This window comes from Pleurodeles waltl, chromosome 4_2, assembly GCF_031143425.1.
Source record: "Pleurodeles waltl isolate 20211129_DDA chromosome 4_2, aPleWal1.hap1.20221129, whole genome shotgun sequence".
NCBI classification, from domain to species: Eukaryota; Metazoa; Chordata; class Amphibia; order Caudata; family Salamandridae; genus Pleurodeles; species Pleurodeles waltl.
The window spans coordinates 822,337,851-822,353,712 of record NC_090443.1 but is presented as its reverse complement, the minus strand read 5'-3'; the positions used below and the strand labels follow the sequence as shown (position 1 = coordinate 822,353,712).

The 15,862-nt window shown below is 42.3% G+C and overlaps 1 protein-coding gene across 1 annotated transcript in view; it reads left to right on the top strand.

The window, feature by feature from the left end:
- EFCAB7 (EF-hand calcium binding domain 7) overlaps positions 1 to 15,318 on the top strand; it is a 333,043-nt gene extending 317,725 nt beyond the window's left edge. Inside the window, exons 13-14 of the mRNA XM_069232519.1 lie at positions 10,699 to 10,806; positions 14,300 to 15,318. Of these exons, the coding sequence (XP_069088620.1) occupies positions 10,699 to 10,806; positions 14,300 to 14,374 (183 nt within the window). The 3' untranslated portion in view covers positions 14,375 to 15,318. The remainder of the gene's footprint in view (positions 1 to 10,698; positions 10,807 to 14,299) is intronic.
- The last annotated feature ends 544 nt before the right edge of the window (positions 15,319 to 15,862 follow it).

The window sequence follows — 15,862 nt, the reverse complement described above, 5'->3', positions numbered from 1 at the left end:
CTAAACCAGGGGCCTTCCAAAATGGATCCTACTGATCGCAGAATTCTGACTGACCACACACAGTCTTACTGTCACACATGTGCTACACATTCACTGCACATACAGGCACTCTACATGCGCACAATCAGTGCAGGGATCTGGGATTCACATAAAAGTGGATTTTTACACAAGATATGATAGTTGAAAGTCTAGTCATACTAAGGGGTCACAAAACATCAGGACACTGTTAATTTATTTCACTATTGTAAGACATGGATGGTAGTTAATTTCATACACAAGGGTACACTTAGGGCCTCATTACGAACGTGGCTGTCACTAGACCACCAGGTTCACGGGTGGCAGTTGGACCACGGCCAATGTGGTGGTCCGAGTGCCGCATTTCAACCCTGGCGGTCAGGGCCGCCAGCCCCGCCAGGATCAGAAACCTCAGCATTCTGGAGGTAGTGGGGGTCCTAATGCACCAGGGCAGCCCTGCACTGGGGATTACGACCCCCTTCTCCGTCAGCTGTTTCATGGTGGCACTACTGCCATGCTGGCAGAAATGCTGGCAGAGAAAAGGGTGCAGGCGGCACTTGGCATGGGCAGTGCAGGGGCCCCCTGACCAGCACCATTGCATTGTTCACTGTCTGTCTTGCAGACAGACAGTGAACATTGTGAGGGTGCTGTAGCCTGTTTCCCACTAGGCCATGCCCGCTGACCTAGCAGGAAACTCTTATTAACTCCAGCTGGAAGGTAGGCGGCAGCCACCCTGTCAGGAGTTTGGCAGATGGAGCTTTCCATCCGGCAAACTCGAATTCGGGCCCTTAGTGTGCCCCTCCAGGTCACAGAACTTGTTACCATGGATAGTCTTCTGTGCACATGCTAAATTAGTGTGATTGAATGGCCGGACAAAGTTCAGAATGCCAGTTTCACATGCACGTGAATACTCAAGGCAGGGGTACATGCCAGTTTATGATGCAGAAGTCATTTCTCCCCCAAAAGATGCTATGAAGGGCATGACCCAAGCCACGTGCTTATAGAAAGCCAGAACACATATACTTCAGAGTCCTCAACATCCTTTGAAAGAAAGAAATTGGTCATATGTACAAATTTCAGGTTAAATTTGAGATACCATAGGAGCTAAATAGAACAAAGTGCTTGCTCTTACTTTGAAGATTTGTAATGTTGCATTTCCACTTTGAATTTGGATCATAATAACAATAATAATAATAATAATACATTGTGATGTACATAACTGAATAAGAAGTGTCATTGTCACTGTTGCTGTTCTTAATAGTACTCTTTTGATCAACATTGCAAGGACGTGTGCCTCACTCTTTAAGGGCTTAAGCCTGCAAGTTGTGTGTCTCTGGGGCATGATCTTAGCTATGTGACCTAATGGCCCATTTAAGGCATGTGTGCTTATCTAAGTCTCTGTTCTATGGGGACAGACCCCCCACACCGCCAGCCTAACCTAAATGTAAAATAACTATGCATGTCTGTTTCATTTAAACTAGGGTGTGCTTACAGTGTTTGTGACAATTTACCATGTGTTAGGGTGTGATCCCCAAAGAACACCTAATAGTGCTTCTGTTGTTCGTGTCTTGCATCTCCCATGTTGTTTCATCTAAAGTGTATACTTTAGAGGACACCCTTGTCTTGGATACGTATTTGTAAGGCAAGGTAATTTTTTATTCTGTGGGGCTTCTTAGGTTTTGTGGGATACAAGTAGAGTTCTGCAGGCCAGGGTTTCCGATTTATTTTTAGGAGGAACAGAATGCTGGCTTCTCCAGTAAGCCCCTTGGCACTTTACCTGTCATGCCAGATTAGGTAGTAATGGAGCATGATGAAGCAACCTGGCAGGTCAGCGTGACCATTTGTAAATCTTTTATCAAAACATTCATTCAAAATGCTTGTTTCTGCATTATTTTCCACTCTTCTACCTTAGTAAGAGGTTGAAGATCTAGCTTCTTAGCTAGGTGGCTTCTTGGTCTTCTTCACAATGCCAGTAACTGTTTACATGTTATAAATATGCCATCGGCTGAACTGGAAGGTTGACTGCAGGTATTGGTAGGGGTGTTGTGGTGCTTGGTTAGCCATTCAGTAACTTATAGCTGTTTTCAGAACTTGCAACAGAAGCACTTGAGACAAAGCAATGCACTGCACATTATCCAACCTCTTTACCATCTGAAGGATGCCCCCCTTTTGCTTTCCATCAGACTGTCCCCATTGACAAATAGGCATAGACTTAAATGACCCAAGATCGAAATGGATCCAGAGCGTAGGGCCACTGTGGACAAAGCCCTAATAATTGCTCTAGAGAACTTAGATACCCTGGTGTCAGAGCAGGATAGAAACTCTGTGAACCCATCTTTTAATATGAATCTCTACAATACTATGGGGGTCATTCCGACCCCGGCGGCAGTGCAGGGGCCCCCAGGGGCCCCAGGACACCCGTTTCCACCATCCTGTTCCTGGCGGTAAAAAGCAGCGCCGCCATGGCGGATTCGCCCAGCCGGGGGAAATCCGGCGGGAAACCGCCAGACCCGGTTTTCTGACCGCAGCTCTACCGCCGCGGTCAGAATGGGCAGAGAAGCACCGCCAGCCTGTTGGCGGTGCTTCCGTCATCCGCGGCCCTGGCGGTCTTTGACCGCCAGGGTCGGAATGACCCCCTATATGTAGGGGATCAAGGCTATCTAAAGTTGGCAGTTCATGGTATAATATGGGCTGCAGGCAGGCCAAAAATGCACCATCTTATGCTATTGAAAGTGGTAACATAAATTACATCAGATAAAAAAGGAAAACCTATAAGCAGGCCCAGGTAACAGTGCAGAGGGGGTGGGAAACTGAAATCTGGGAAGACCTATTTAATGCAAACAGGACCAGACATGTTAAGAGGTTTTAGGAGATTGTAGTACAGGGGAGAGAGTGGGAGCTGCCATTTAGCAAGTACCATCATTTTGGACACCTCGTTTAAGCACTTTTCTAACCTTCATGGTCCTTCGCTGGGACCAGAGGAAGCACCAAGCATCTCATTTTCTGTTGAGGGCTGTGATTCTTTTTCTCCCTTATTTGATATAAAAGAAACTAAAGAAACAGTTAGCATCATTGCCCTTGGTAAAGTTGCTGGACCCGAGAAGATCCCAGGGTACTTAATTTGCGCTGTCCTTGAATGTGGGCCAGTTATATTAAGAAGCTGTCCAGAGCAATTCCGGATGGTGTTGAAATTTCTGCAAGCTGGAAAGCAGCAGAGATAATCTCTGTTAACAAGAAGGGCTCTAGGGACTCCCCCTTTAATTATAGACCAAAAAGCCTTATTGATGTGACCAAAAAGGTTTTCTACAGGCAGCTCCTGGACAGATCTGACCTCTAGATGGAAGAATACTAAGTCCTATCTAATTTTCAAGCTGGTTTCAGGACAGATGTGAGTACCATCGACCAAGTCTTTAGATTTCTCACCATTACTGGAAGCCTATCATCCTGCAGAAGTCACATCTCTATCTGATGTTTGTGGACTTGAAGTCTGCATTTGACCTGGTACCGCTGCACTATTTTTGCTGAGTATCATTTTGTGTTTGCACCAGGATACTTCTGCCCAGGTTCATTGGGGGCCCTATGGCGAGTTGACAGAATGTATTGGGGCCCACAAAGGTGTCAGGCAGTGATGTCCGGCCCCTACCTTGTTCTCCTTATACCTCAGTGATGTGATAGCTTATCTTGATGTTTTCGGCAACGATGCACCAAGGGTGGCGGGCACAAAGGTTGCTCTGCTTTTGTTAGCAGATGCTAGCCTGCAGGCCTTGGTTCACTGTTTTTCAGCTTTTTTGTATTGACTGTGAGTTGATAATCAAGCATGCAAAAACAAAATTTATGACCATTAATCCACATAGGCCATTAAGCAGTCTTGACAGGGTTACCTCCTTTGATTATCTTGGAATAATGCTAACCCAGTCCATGCAGTGGCTCCCTCACATCAAGAAAAGCAGTTTGAACCTTTGCCACCATGCATCTGGTATTTTGAGACTGTATCATGCCTCAAAAAGTAGACCTATTTCACCAACCCTTAAGGTTTATAAGGCCAAGGATGAGGGTAGTGCCCTATATGGGGCAGAACTATCAGGTACGTCGGGCTTGGCATTGCTAGGAGTAGCGGAGAATAATTTCTTAAGTTCCTTGTTGTGCCTTCCGAAATGTACACCCCTGCTTCCTCTAAGGTGGGATAAGAGTATTCATACCATTTCTTCTAGGCCTCCGCTACGTCCTCTATTGTTTTGTGTAGGCCTAAGTACACTCCAGCTCTTGCCACATACTATAACGCATTTAGGGACATAGTTAAAACAGATAAAAGCCATGTAATAAAGTGGGTATGTTATGTCAAGGGCATGTTGACCTAGCTGGGCTTAAAAGCCTATTGACGTGACTGTGAGGGTTGCCCTTTCCTTTCTAAACAGACTTTAAAGGATGCCATCTGGGATCTTTGTGGGGTAGTGAAGTGAGCAATAGGTCTCATGAGTCACTCACTATTAAATTCTTAGACTTCAAACCATTTTGCCAGATTGAATGCTTCTTAGAGTTTATCCCCTTTTTTATGCTAGACTCCCATATATTAAGATTTGCCACACACTTTACTGCTCCTGACTTTTTGCTCAAGATAAAAGTCAAAAACTGTTGAGAGCACTACCTGTCCAGTGTGCTGCTGGGCTGAGGAGACCTTATCACATTTCTTTTTTTTCTGTCTAGGGTTAGACTGACAAAGGGCTGGCTTCTTCAACTGCACTTAGGGTCCTGCGGGTCGACACTAAAGTATGTATTGCTGGAGTAGAATAGCCAGAGCACTGTCAGCCTTACGAATAGCTGGGGATCAAAAACTAGTTCATATAAGGTCCTTGTGAACTCTGTTGAAATCGTGTTCCTTGCCTGATTCGCTTTTGACCCTTTCCTTTATTTATTGAATGTTTTTTACATTTTTTTTTATCTGCTGTGATTATAACACTGAATTGCGGATGTTGCACATTATTATGTTATTGATTTTACTGGACTGATTTTTCAGATTTATTTTTAAGTTTGTTATGCACTTTAATGGTTTGCACAAACCGAATACAGTACATTTTGACTTGACTTGAGACAAAGAGAAAGAAAAGACACTTTAGCAATCTAGACAGAGGTAAATCGAGTCAGGTGAGGTGAGGTGGTGAGAGAGCGAGATGCGGTTGGAAGATTCAGGTAAAAGAAGGGCAAGCTAGAGAGATGAGATTTAGAGGAATATATAGGTAGAGAAAGAAGGGGTCAGTAGGGAAACTGAGGTAGAGAGGTGAGATTGATGAGAGGTTGAGAGCGGCAAAGTAGATATTTAGTGAGAGATGAGCTAGACTAGTAGGTGTGGATGAGACATGGATAAAAAGAGGTGCGGTAAAGAGAGGGATGATGTAGAAACAAATAGTGGTATAGAAAGGAACTGATGGAGAGAAGCGAAAGAAGTGGACTTAGCTTAGTGAGTTTGAGAGAGTAGAAGTAGAGAGATGTGGTAGACTTAATGTGAAGTAAAGGTAGAAGTGGCTTGAGAAAGAAGTAATTTGAAAAGGCAAAGGTGAGAGCCATAAAACAAGGTAGAACAGGCATTTTACATCAAAAGAATAACTATGGAATGTTTTTGCCAGGGTTCTTGCAACAAGATACTTTTTCTGCAGTCACTATTTTACCTTGGATTGTGATGGAAACGGAACATCCACTTAGTAGGCTATATGGCAAGGGTTATTGTACTAATCAAAAACATTTTTAAATGCACATTTGTGTGTTATGTACTCTTACGCATTCAGAAATGCCTTTGCACAACTGTAATTGAGAATCCACAGTTGTTTTCCTGGACTAGTAATGCAGGGTTTCAGGAGTATTGTTGGAGACCTGAATGAATTTCAAAAATACCTACATGTCTACATAAAGCAAGGAATAAACCTAAAGGTGCATTTTTACATATTTTTAATACCATGGGTTGTCATGCCTTTGGGAGCAATATAGGAGCAGGAGGTTGTATATGTCCTTTGAAAGGTTTGTATTGTGGATTAAAAGCAGGATTAGATCATCATATGATATATAAAGCAGTTGCAACTAGAGGGAAAATCTGTTGTGCAGTCTCTGTCCTTTCTCTCTTGGGAACTGCATCAAGCAGTAACTGGCTTATTACTCTGATGAACTGCTTCCATCAAATTGTGGGAGAAATGTTCATGAGTTGGGCTGCCATGGTTTTGGAAATTTCACTGCACTGCTGTTGCTTGTTATGGTCTGCTTGACAGTGCAGCTGTCGCCAGACAATTGTATGAGAATCACAAGAGAAGGGACTTTGGCTTTTCCCACACGCTGGGAGCCAGAAGTATATGTTTTAATTGAGCAGAAGTTGTGTGCTTCCACAAAATAGTGCTTGCCCTCCACATAGCTGTGATTATTTTGTTTATTTATCCAGCTGCCTGAGCTTGAACTTTCAGGGGCATGTACATGACATTGTAATGGTATTAAAGTGTCTTGGAAAACTAGATAATTGCTGGTGTTTTCTCTGGCAGCAGCACAGATAAGAGGAGAGCACTCATTAACCTTCGTGCATTTTTATGTCTAACTGTTTAACCTACACCAATATTATTTTGCATTTCTTTTCTTCCACGCAAATACATATCCATTCCCAAGTTTTCGACATGTAATGCTTCACATTACCGTAGAACATGCCTTTAAAGCCAGACCTATTGGCATTGCCAATACATGTTATTGTGTTCACTTCATAAACTTCTAGCCTTTACCTTCTTCACCTCCTAGACTCTTCACCTCAAATACCTCTAGCTTCAACTCCAACCACTACATCCTACTCGGCGACCTCAATTTCCACATCAATGACCCCGACGACGCCAACTTCACCACTCTCCTGCAGCACATGAGCAATATCGGCCTCACCCAACTGGTCACCAACCTAGTCAGACTCAGTCACGTCACAGAACGCGTCCACTTCACCATCTCCGGAGCACAACATACCATCACCAAGTACCACAGCACCACCTACCGCAGCTGGGGCAAGGTAACAGAAACAGTGGAAGCAGGCCCTCAGCACCTCCAACCCAAGGCCTCATCAGACCTAGAACAGGCCGTCTAGAACTTCTCCACCTGGATCATCAAATGTGCCGAAAGAGTCACCCCGCTGAAGCCAGAAAGAGCCAACACAACCTCAGGACAAGCCAGCTGGTGCACCTGAGAGATCATAACCACCAAGCGCAGCTGCTACCAACTCGAGAAACAATGGTGATCCACCAGGAACCCTTCCAACAGAGCTGCCACAAAGTAGCCCTTAGCTACTATCACCGGCAAATCAAGGAAGCCAAGAGAGCAGCCATCACAACCAATATCGACACAGCAGCCAACTGCACAAAAGAGTTATTCAGAATAGTCAAATTATATTCCAACCCTATAGCCACAGAGAACAGGATCCACCCTTCCCAAGAGCTCTGCGACACCCTCTAGGACTACTTTCACAGCAAGATTGCCATCATCCACAACAACTTCGACCCCTAACCCTCAGTCCTCAACCTCAGCAGTCTTGACCAACCAGTGCACACCAGCCGGACAATCATCACATGGACACCGCTCACCACACAATCCACCTTGGCCATCATGTCATCCATCCACTCCACCAACCCTTTCCCCCCCACCATATTTTCAACCTTGGAACGAAGTACATCAGAGCGGAACTCACCACCATCCTCAACACCTCATTCACCACAGCAGTCTTCGTGGACAGATGGAAAAACCCCTCCTAAACCTACCATCCGCCGACCCAGCAAACTCAAAAACTATTGACCGATCTCTCTGCTCTGCTACCCTGCCAAAGTACCCGTGAAGGTCATCAATCAACAGCTCACCAAATACCTGGAACAAAACAACCTGCTTGACATTTCCTAATCAGGATTCCTTGCGAACCACAGCACTGAGCCCACACTCATCACAGCCACAGATGACATCAGAACACTCCTCAATTCCCAGGGAGACCGCTGCCCTCATCCTCTGCGACTTTTCAGCTGAATTTAACATTGTATCCTACCACACCCCCATCTCCACCAGGAACCCTTCCAACAGAGCTGCCACAAAGTAGCCCTTAGCTACTATCACCGGCAAATCAAGGAAGCCAAGAGAGCAGCCATCACAACCAATATCGACACAGCAGCCAACTGCACAAAAGAGTTATTCAGAATAGTCAAATGATATTCCAACCCTATAGCCACAGAGAACAGGATCCACCCTTCCCAAGAGCTCTGCGACACCCTCTAGGACTACTTTCACAGCAAGATTGCCATCATCCACAACAACTTCGACCCCTAACCCTCAGTCCTCAACCTCAGCAGTCTTGACCAACCAGTGCACACCAGCCGGACAATCATCACATGGACACCGCTCACCACACAATCCACCTTGGCCATCATGTCATCCATCCACTCCACCAACCCTTTCCCCCCCACCATATTTTCAACCTTGGAACGAAGTACATCAGAGCGGAACTCACCACCATCCTCAACACCTCATTCACCACAGCAGTCTTCGTGGACAGATGGAAAAACCCCTCCTAAAGCAACCATCCGCCGACCCAGCAAACTCAAAAACTATTGACCGATCTCTCTGCTCTGCTACCCTGCCAAAGTACCCGTGAAGGTCATCAATCAACAGCTCACCAAATACCTGGAACAAAACAACCTGCTTGACATTTCCTAATCAGGATTCCTTGCGAACCACAGCACTGAGCCCACACTCATCACAGCCACAGATGACATCAGAACACTCCTCAATTCCCAGGGAGACCGCTGCCCTCATCCTCTGCGACTTTTCAGCTGAATTTAACATTGTATCCTACCACACCCTCATCAACAGACTCTACAACATTGGCATACAAGGAAATGCCCTCAAGTGGATCGCCTCCTTCCTAGCAGGATGGAGCATCCAGCTACCCACCTTCATCTCCGAACCCAAGACCATCAAACGTGGCATGCCCCAAGGATCTTCCCATAGCGCCACATTGTTAAACAACTATATGACCCCCCCCCTTGCCGACATCGTCAGATCCCATGATCTCAACATCATCTCCTACGCAGATGATACACAGCTCATCCTCTTGCTCACCGAAGACCCCTCCTCCACCAGAACAAACTTCAGCAATGCCATGACCAACGTAGCTTGCTGGATGACAGCAAACTGCCTCAAGCTCAACTCTGACAAAACGGAAGTACTGATCTTTGGGAGAAACACATCCATACGGGACCACAGCTCGTGGCCAGCCAAACTCGCACCCACACCTACGCCTACAGACCACTCATGCAAACCCAACCTCATCCCCGAAAGCGAACTGACAATGAAGCAACAAATCAATGAAGTCACCTCCTCCGGCTTCCACACCCTCCGCATGCTCCGTAGAAGCTTCAGATGAATACCTGTAAGCACCAGGAAGACCGTCACCCACGTCCTAGTCACCAGCCACCTCCACTACGGCAACATACTCTACTTCGGCTTCTCCACCTAACATCTCAAAAGACTGCAGACCATACAGAACGCAGCAGCCAGACTCATCCTGGACCTCCCATAAAGGGCCCACATCACCCCCCACTTCAGAAACCTTCATTGGCTCCCATCAAGAGGAGAGGCCAGTTTAAGATCCTCACGCATGCCAACAAGGCCTTACACGATCAAGGACCGGTCTACATCAACTACCGATTTAAGCTTCCACCAAGCATCCAGACACCTTTGTTCCTCCTCATTGGCCCTCGCACGGCTCCCCCGCTCTCCCAAATCCACAGCAGCAGTGACCTCTCCTTCTCCTATATCGGTGCCAAGGATTGGAATGACCTGCCCCTCCACCTCTCAACAGCTTGCTGTTCAGGCTAAGATGTTTTAACCTTGACATAGCAGTGCAGCTGTCTGCCGACCTATTGTTGCAAGTGCATTAAAAATATACATAGTGAGCTTAGACTACGCACAGAGGAGTATATCTCACTCACCTCCAAGTATTGGCTGTTTGATATATCCTTCTGACACCTAAAATAAAAGTCTGTTTTACATCTGGAAAGTAAACTTATTTATTTCACTGTTAGCAAAGTCCAGTTATTTTTCTCCTATGTGAATTTTATACAGAAAGATAGATCAAGAGCTTTGCCAGTGCTCGTTTGTCCTGTTTTCACAAAAATGCATGAGTCCCAGAGGGAAGAGGTGAGATTGTCCTCATGGCCTCTCCATCCGCATGCAACTTTTGGTATGAACTTTGCTGGTTTGAATGGTGGTAAACGGGCCAAATTAGACTTCCCATTTTTTCATAGAAATGCATAGCAAAAGTGATGCTATGGGTAAATCCTGTATTTAAAATATGCATGTTTTGTGCAATAAGGAGTGGTCAATGGTTTGTAGATTGAACAGTGTCTGATATTGTGCATGCATTGGTTCATGGAAGCGGAGTTCCACCCAGTCGTTACCATTTTAAATACGTCTTAAGTGCTGATTAGTTTTTGTCTGCTGAACCATTTGTACTGTGCATCTACCTATGCCTGAGCCTACTAGAAGAGAACAATTTGGAAATCTTGTTCTTGAATGAATGTTAACTTGCCTCTTTCTTAGAGGTGAATCTGAACTTACATATTTGAAAGTAAAGCGTTGAAGCGATGCAACATTTACTAATAATATATATCTGTGTTTGCTTTCTCCTTGCAGTCTGGAAATCAAGTGGTTGTAGAAGTCAACAATGAGCAAAGCAAAAATTGTACAAACAATCGGACACTTGATGTGTTTGCTGTAGAAGTGCCCCCCAAAACAAAGATGGTAATATTTTTTTCTTGTTTCATTCTTTAAACATAAGTAAGCCACTTTTTGAATTCTGCATGTAAAAATAAATTGTATGACAAAAGGTAGTCAGATGGTATCACTCTTTCCAGAGTGGCATCATCATAATTATAATATATTACGTTGCATATCTTACAATAAGCTAATAATCTATTTAACAACTTTGTGGAAAAATGTTAAAATTACAAAAGCTAGAAAATCAAAGCTCTGTTTCACTGTTACATCCTGGCTTTCAGCTACTCCCAGTCTAGCAGTACCCTTTGACTTAGTGGCTGGATCAGAAGCTGCCTCCAAAGTTGTTAATGTACTGAGATGAAGGGGTGCATAGAAGAACATTTCTTAGGGAAACAGGATATGTAGTTTCAGACGTATTGCATTTTCTTGTAATCCTTTATTTATCCTACCAGAAGTGTAGGTTCATGGAAGTATGATTATATGTGGCATTTCATTTAAGTCTAGGATGAAAACCTTAGCTCAATTATATTTGGTGCGGACTAATTAACAGTATGAATTCAAGAACTGATAATTGCTTAAGCCTGGATTGTTTATTTAACTCACTGCTATAAATATTTTAGGATTGATTTTGTAAAATTTCACTGATTATATTAAAGGATTGATTTCTTAATGTTCTATTGTTGTTTATTTAACTATTTACCACAACCTTAATAAACTCTTTATATAAACTATTTACCATAATGTTAAGGACAGTATTTCTCATGAAAATGATGGACAAATTATTAGCCGCAGTTCTCTTTTTCACTTCTTAATCTCTTTGAGTCATATATTTGAAGGGCTATCATCACCAAACCCTAGGGTATTTTTCATGGGCATAGTCTACTTCTAACAAGCCAAACACTTTGTTATAATTAAATGAGTGTATATTAATATGTCTTCCCCACAGTGTGGAAGATTATCCCTTCAAGCATGACAACTCTTCATATATGGTGGAATGTGAAAACTTAGGGCCTGATTTAAATTTTGGCAGACAAGTAAGCCATAGCAAACATGACAGATATTGCATCTGCTGAATTACAAGTACTTTATATCCTAGTAGTTCATTATATCATAATGTACTTGTAACAAGGCATATCCAACACATTTGTGATTGAGTACCTCTCCGCCAAACTCTGAATCAAGCCCATAGACAGACAACCTCACAATAAAGACATTTTTTAATAATATCACAAGTACAGTATCTCCATGCAGAAAAGCAGAGATGTGCCAAACGCCACTATCAAGACGTTGCCCCCAAGTATGGTACAATGACTGTATGGATTTAGGAATTTATAACACTTATTTTTTTCAGAGGCAGGTGTTAAGGTAAGGGTGTGTTCTGCTTTGCTTCAAACTAAGAGTAAAACGATGCCAAGGAATGCAGCACTCCTAGTTTAAGTAATTAATTTATTAAGGCACTTCACAGATATCAAATAAAAGTACACAAAAATATGAACATGAGCATTTAACATGAATGCAGTAAAACACATGTAGATGCCAAAATACTCACAGCAGTTAAACAATGACAGGCATAAAAAGTGCAATACATCTACAATGAATATATGCAGTGAATATATATATATATATATATATATATATATATATATATATGTGTCACAGCCAAGCTAGATAATTAAGAATAAATATGCACCACCATGGGGATGGAATCCAGCATCATCCTTGCCAACAGAAAGCTGAGGAACCCTGGACAGCCGAGACAGTAGAAACTTCCCCGATGGGATATGATTTGGACAGTGCACCCACCCCCAAAATGGGTTCCTTCTGCTTCAGTGCCAAGGTTCCCCACCTTAGATACCTTAAACAAACTCAAGGAGGGAGATTATAGCAATCAACCCCTCTTTTCGTTTATTGACTTCATATGTTGGCTGTACTCGGTCTGCGTCGAAAACACACAAAGGAATGTGCCCTGCCCCAATGCGCATTCCAGAGGCAGAGTAGCAGTAAGTTTCTTTAATGAAAACATTCCCAGGCTGAGACTTTATCACGTTTGCCATCCACATCCCCCATGTTATGTTCCTACACAATTTAACCTGGTGCTAGTGAGAAAAAGGTCAAACATGTTCTATGTGGAAAACAAACTTGGTGTGAAAAAACCCTGCGCCACTGATGGGAGAGCACATGAAGCTAAGCACAAAATCGAGTCAGTGGTCAAGATTGAGTTGATGGTTAAATATAGATAACATTACAGGGTGGTATTTTGTCAAGTTACAAATGTGTGCTCTTTATGTTTTATTGGGGTGTGTTTTCATACAAAAAGAAAGCACATATGCAACTTAAATGGATGTCTAATGCTAATTTCCAGTATCCTGCTTTTCCAAGAAGACCTCCAAACCGATTATTCCATCAAATAGTTTATGATAACCCTGGCATGAAAATTCAAGGGATGTTGATTATCCTATTTCATGCTTGAAAAACAGAGCTGCTAATTTGCATTTTCACTTCTTCCTTTTCAAGGCACCTTCCTTGGATCAACCTTAAATTAAAAATGACATATCTTAAACCAACATGGCTGCTGTCAATTGTACAATTATCTGTTTGAGATCTAAAGGAGTCCAGGCATTTAGCCTTGAAGGCAGCTTTATATAAACTGTCTATAAGAAATTGATTTAGATCTCGTACTCCATCGCAACGGTGATGGATATCCCGTCCGCTGTCATCTAAATACTATAGAAAACAATGGTATTTAGATTTAGGCAGATGGGACATCCGTCACTGTTGCAACGGAGTAACCCCTCCACCAAGATCTCAATCAGGCCCTTAATATTTCAGGCCTGCCTAGATACATCCTCTCTGCTAAATGAAATGGCAATCTGCCAGCACAATCACTTTTATAGTGCTCTATGCTATCATTTATAATATTGTAATGCTTTACTCCTACTGAAGATGTAATACAAGAATAAGTACAATCGTATTACACTCTAAAACTGTTTATTTCCTTATGTTTGAATTGCACACAATGAGTGGATTATATTTTATATAAATGACTCAGTTCAAATTCTTTAAACATAACAGTTAGAACCTCAGTTTAAGGAAGCAGCTGCCATTCTAAGCCATGTTAGAATCACACTTGCTTTGGTTATGAACTTAATGTATCCAGCAGGTAGCCACAAAGCATTTGGTTTCACAAGATCTGTGGAGACATTGCAACCCTCTTTGTATGCCATACTGGAGTGCCACTATATGGGCTGGAGGAAGCACATGCATTGCACACTGTATTCAGTTAATATAGCTTTTCATGTGTTTACCAATGTCCTGACTATTAAAAGTTAACATTTGACATGGTTTTGAGACTCATATTATTATGTTTATTTAGTAAGGGAGTATTATACAAGATATCTGGTCCAGGCCCAGACTGTTACTAATAGTAGTATTTATGGAATCACTCACAGTTTTGGTTGTAATGCAATTGAACAGTAGATGGTCAGCTCATATTAATTAATTTATTTGTTACTTCCAGGTTTGTCAACATGTGATGCCTTTGAATGAACGCCAGGAATGGATATATCACTGTGTGCAAAGCATCATGTCTTAAATGTTTTATAAGAAAATACTCATGGATGTTTTCTACAACAAACGTTTTGCTCCAGATTTGAATTCCATTTTTGGCTTCTAAAAGGGATGATATTTTACATATGACAAGCAAGTGGTCATATTCTCCTACCTTCTGTTAAGATCCATTTATCCATTGCACGAGGCCAACTAATGGTATTTTTAGACTTAACATCAAACACAACAGAGATAGGTGTAAAATGGCCAATAATTGTATGCTTTTCCTAAAGAAATTGTAAAAAGGTAGATGATAATGCTCTTTATTATCAGTGTTATTTCCACTGGTTGGAGTGAAATTGACCTTCAGGCACTTCATATTATAAACACTCAAACCAGACCCTTATATTCCACCCATACCAAAGCTGCAGCAATTGCCTTAAACACCCATGCTTAGTGGAAAACCCATAATTTGCCAATTAAATTGTAAATTCTAGCAAAAAAAACAATGTCTTTGTAGCTGAAATGGTTCAAATGATACACATAATTCATTTACCATAACTTGAGCCTGCACTGTTCTTTTTAAACAACCAAAATACCAGTGTAATAAACCAATCAAAAGAAAGAGAGGAAGAACAACAGCAGCAGAGAAGTAACATTTCTGTTAATGCAGGAATTATAAGGAATAAAAGGCAGAGCTGCTTTAAAATAAAGAAATTGTTCATATAATCATAACTTATTGTAACTTTGATCTCATTTTGACATATACAATGAAGGTGCCGTAAAATTAATGTACAGGGAACTATATATGTAAAGGGTGTTTCAAATTCAGCAGATGAAGAAAGACATTTCAGGGTTAGAGGATCATTATTCTGAAGTGTTTTTATAGAGATATTATTGAGGATAGTATTAAAAGGTTGCTGCTCATTTCTTTCATTATAAAACAAAATAGTGTTTATTTTCTGATAAATAAAACTCTTTTTTAAACAATTTATTTGTAGTGTATTGTTAATTTGTTTGATGATTCCATGTATATGGAATAAGTGACCCCCTCCTTGCAAAGTGTTGTCCCCGATTATGCCATTTCAGATGTTGCAGTGATGTTATTAATGATGTCATAAAACGTTATGAGTGATTGTAGGATGTAGGATAATTAGCAGTGTGAAGGCATGAGTTATAATCACTTTAGGGCTGTCACGCTCTTACTTGGTTCCAACTGTGGAGTCAATGTTGGACCTCCAATCCCAGCTGGGGCTGCACGGTGTAACCGGTAACAACAGCCTAGTTGCCCCGACAGCCCCAAGAGGGGAAAGGGGGGTGGGATAAAACAAGAAAAAGATTAACCCACGTCTCTGCAGGAACTGCCCGACTGCCAACAGCACTGCCTAGAAGGTAGGAACTCTCAGGACCGCAATATCTTCTATGCAGATGCGATACACTATAAATGACAAAAGACCATGTTACCTAGAGATTCCCAGTTTAGAATCTCACACAATAATTTGCACTTCTGGTACACTTGCAGGCATCATCCTAA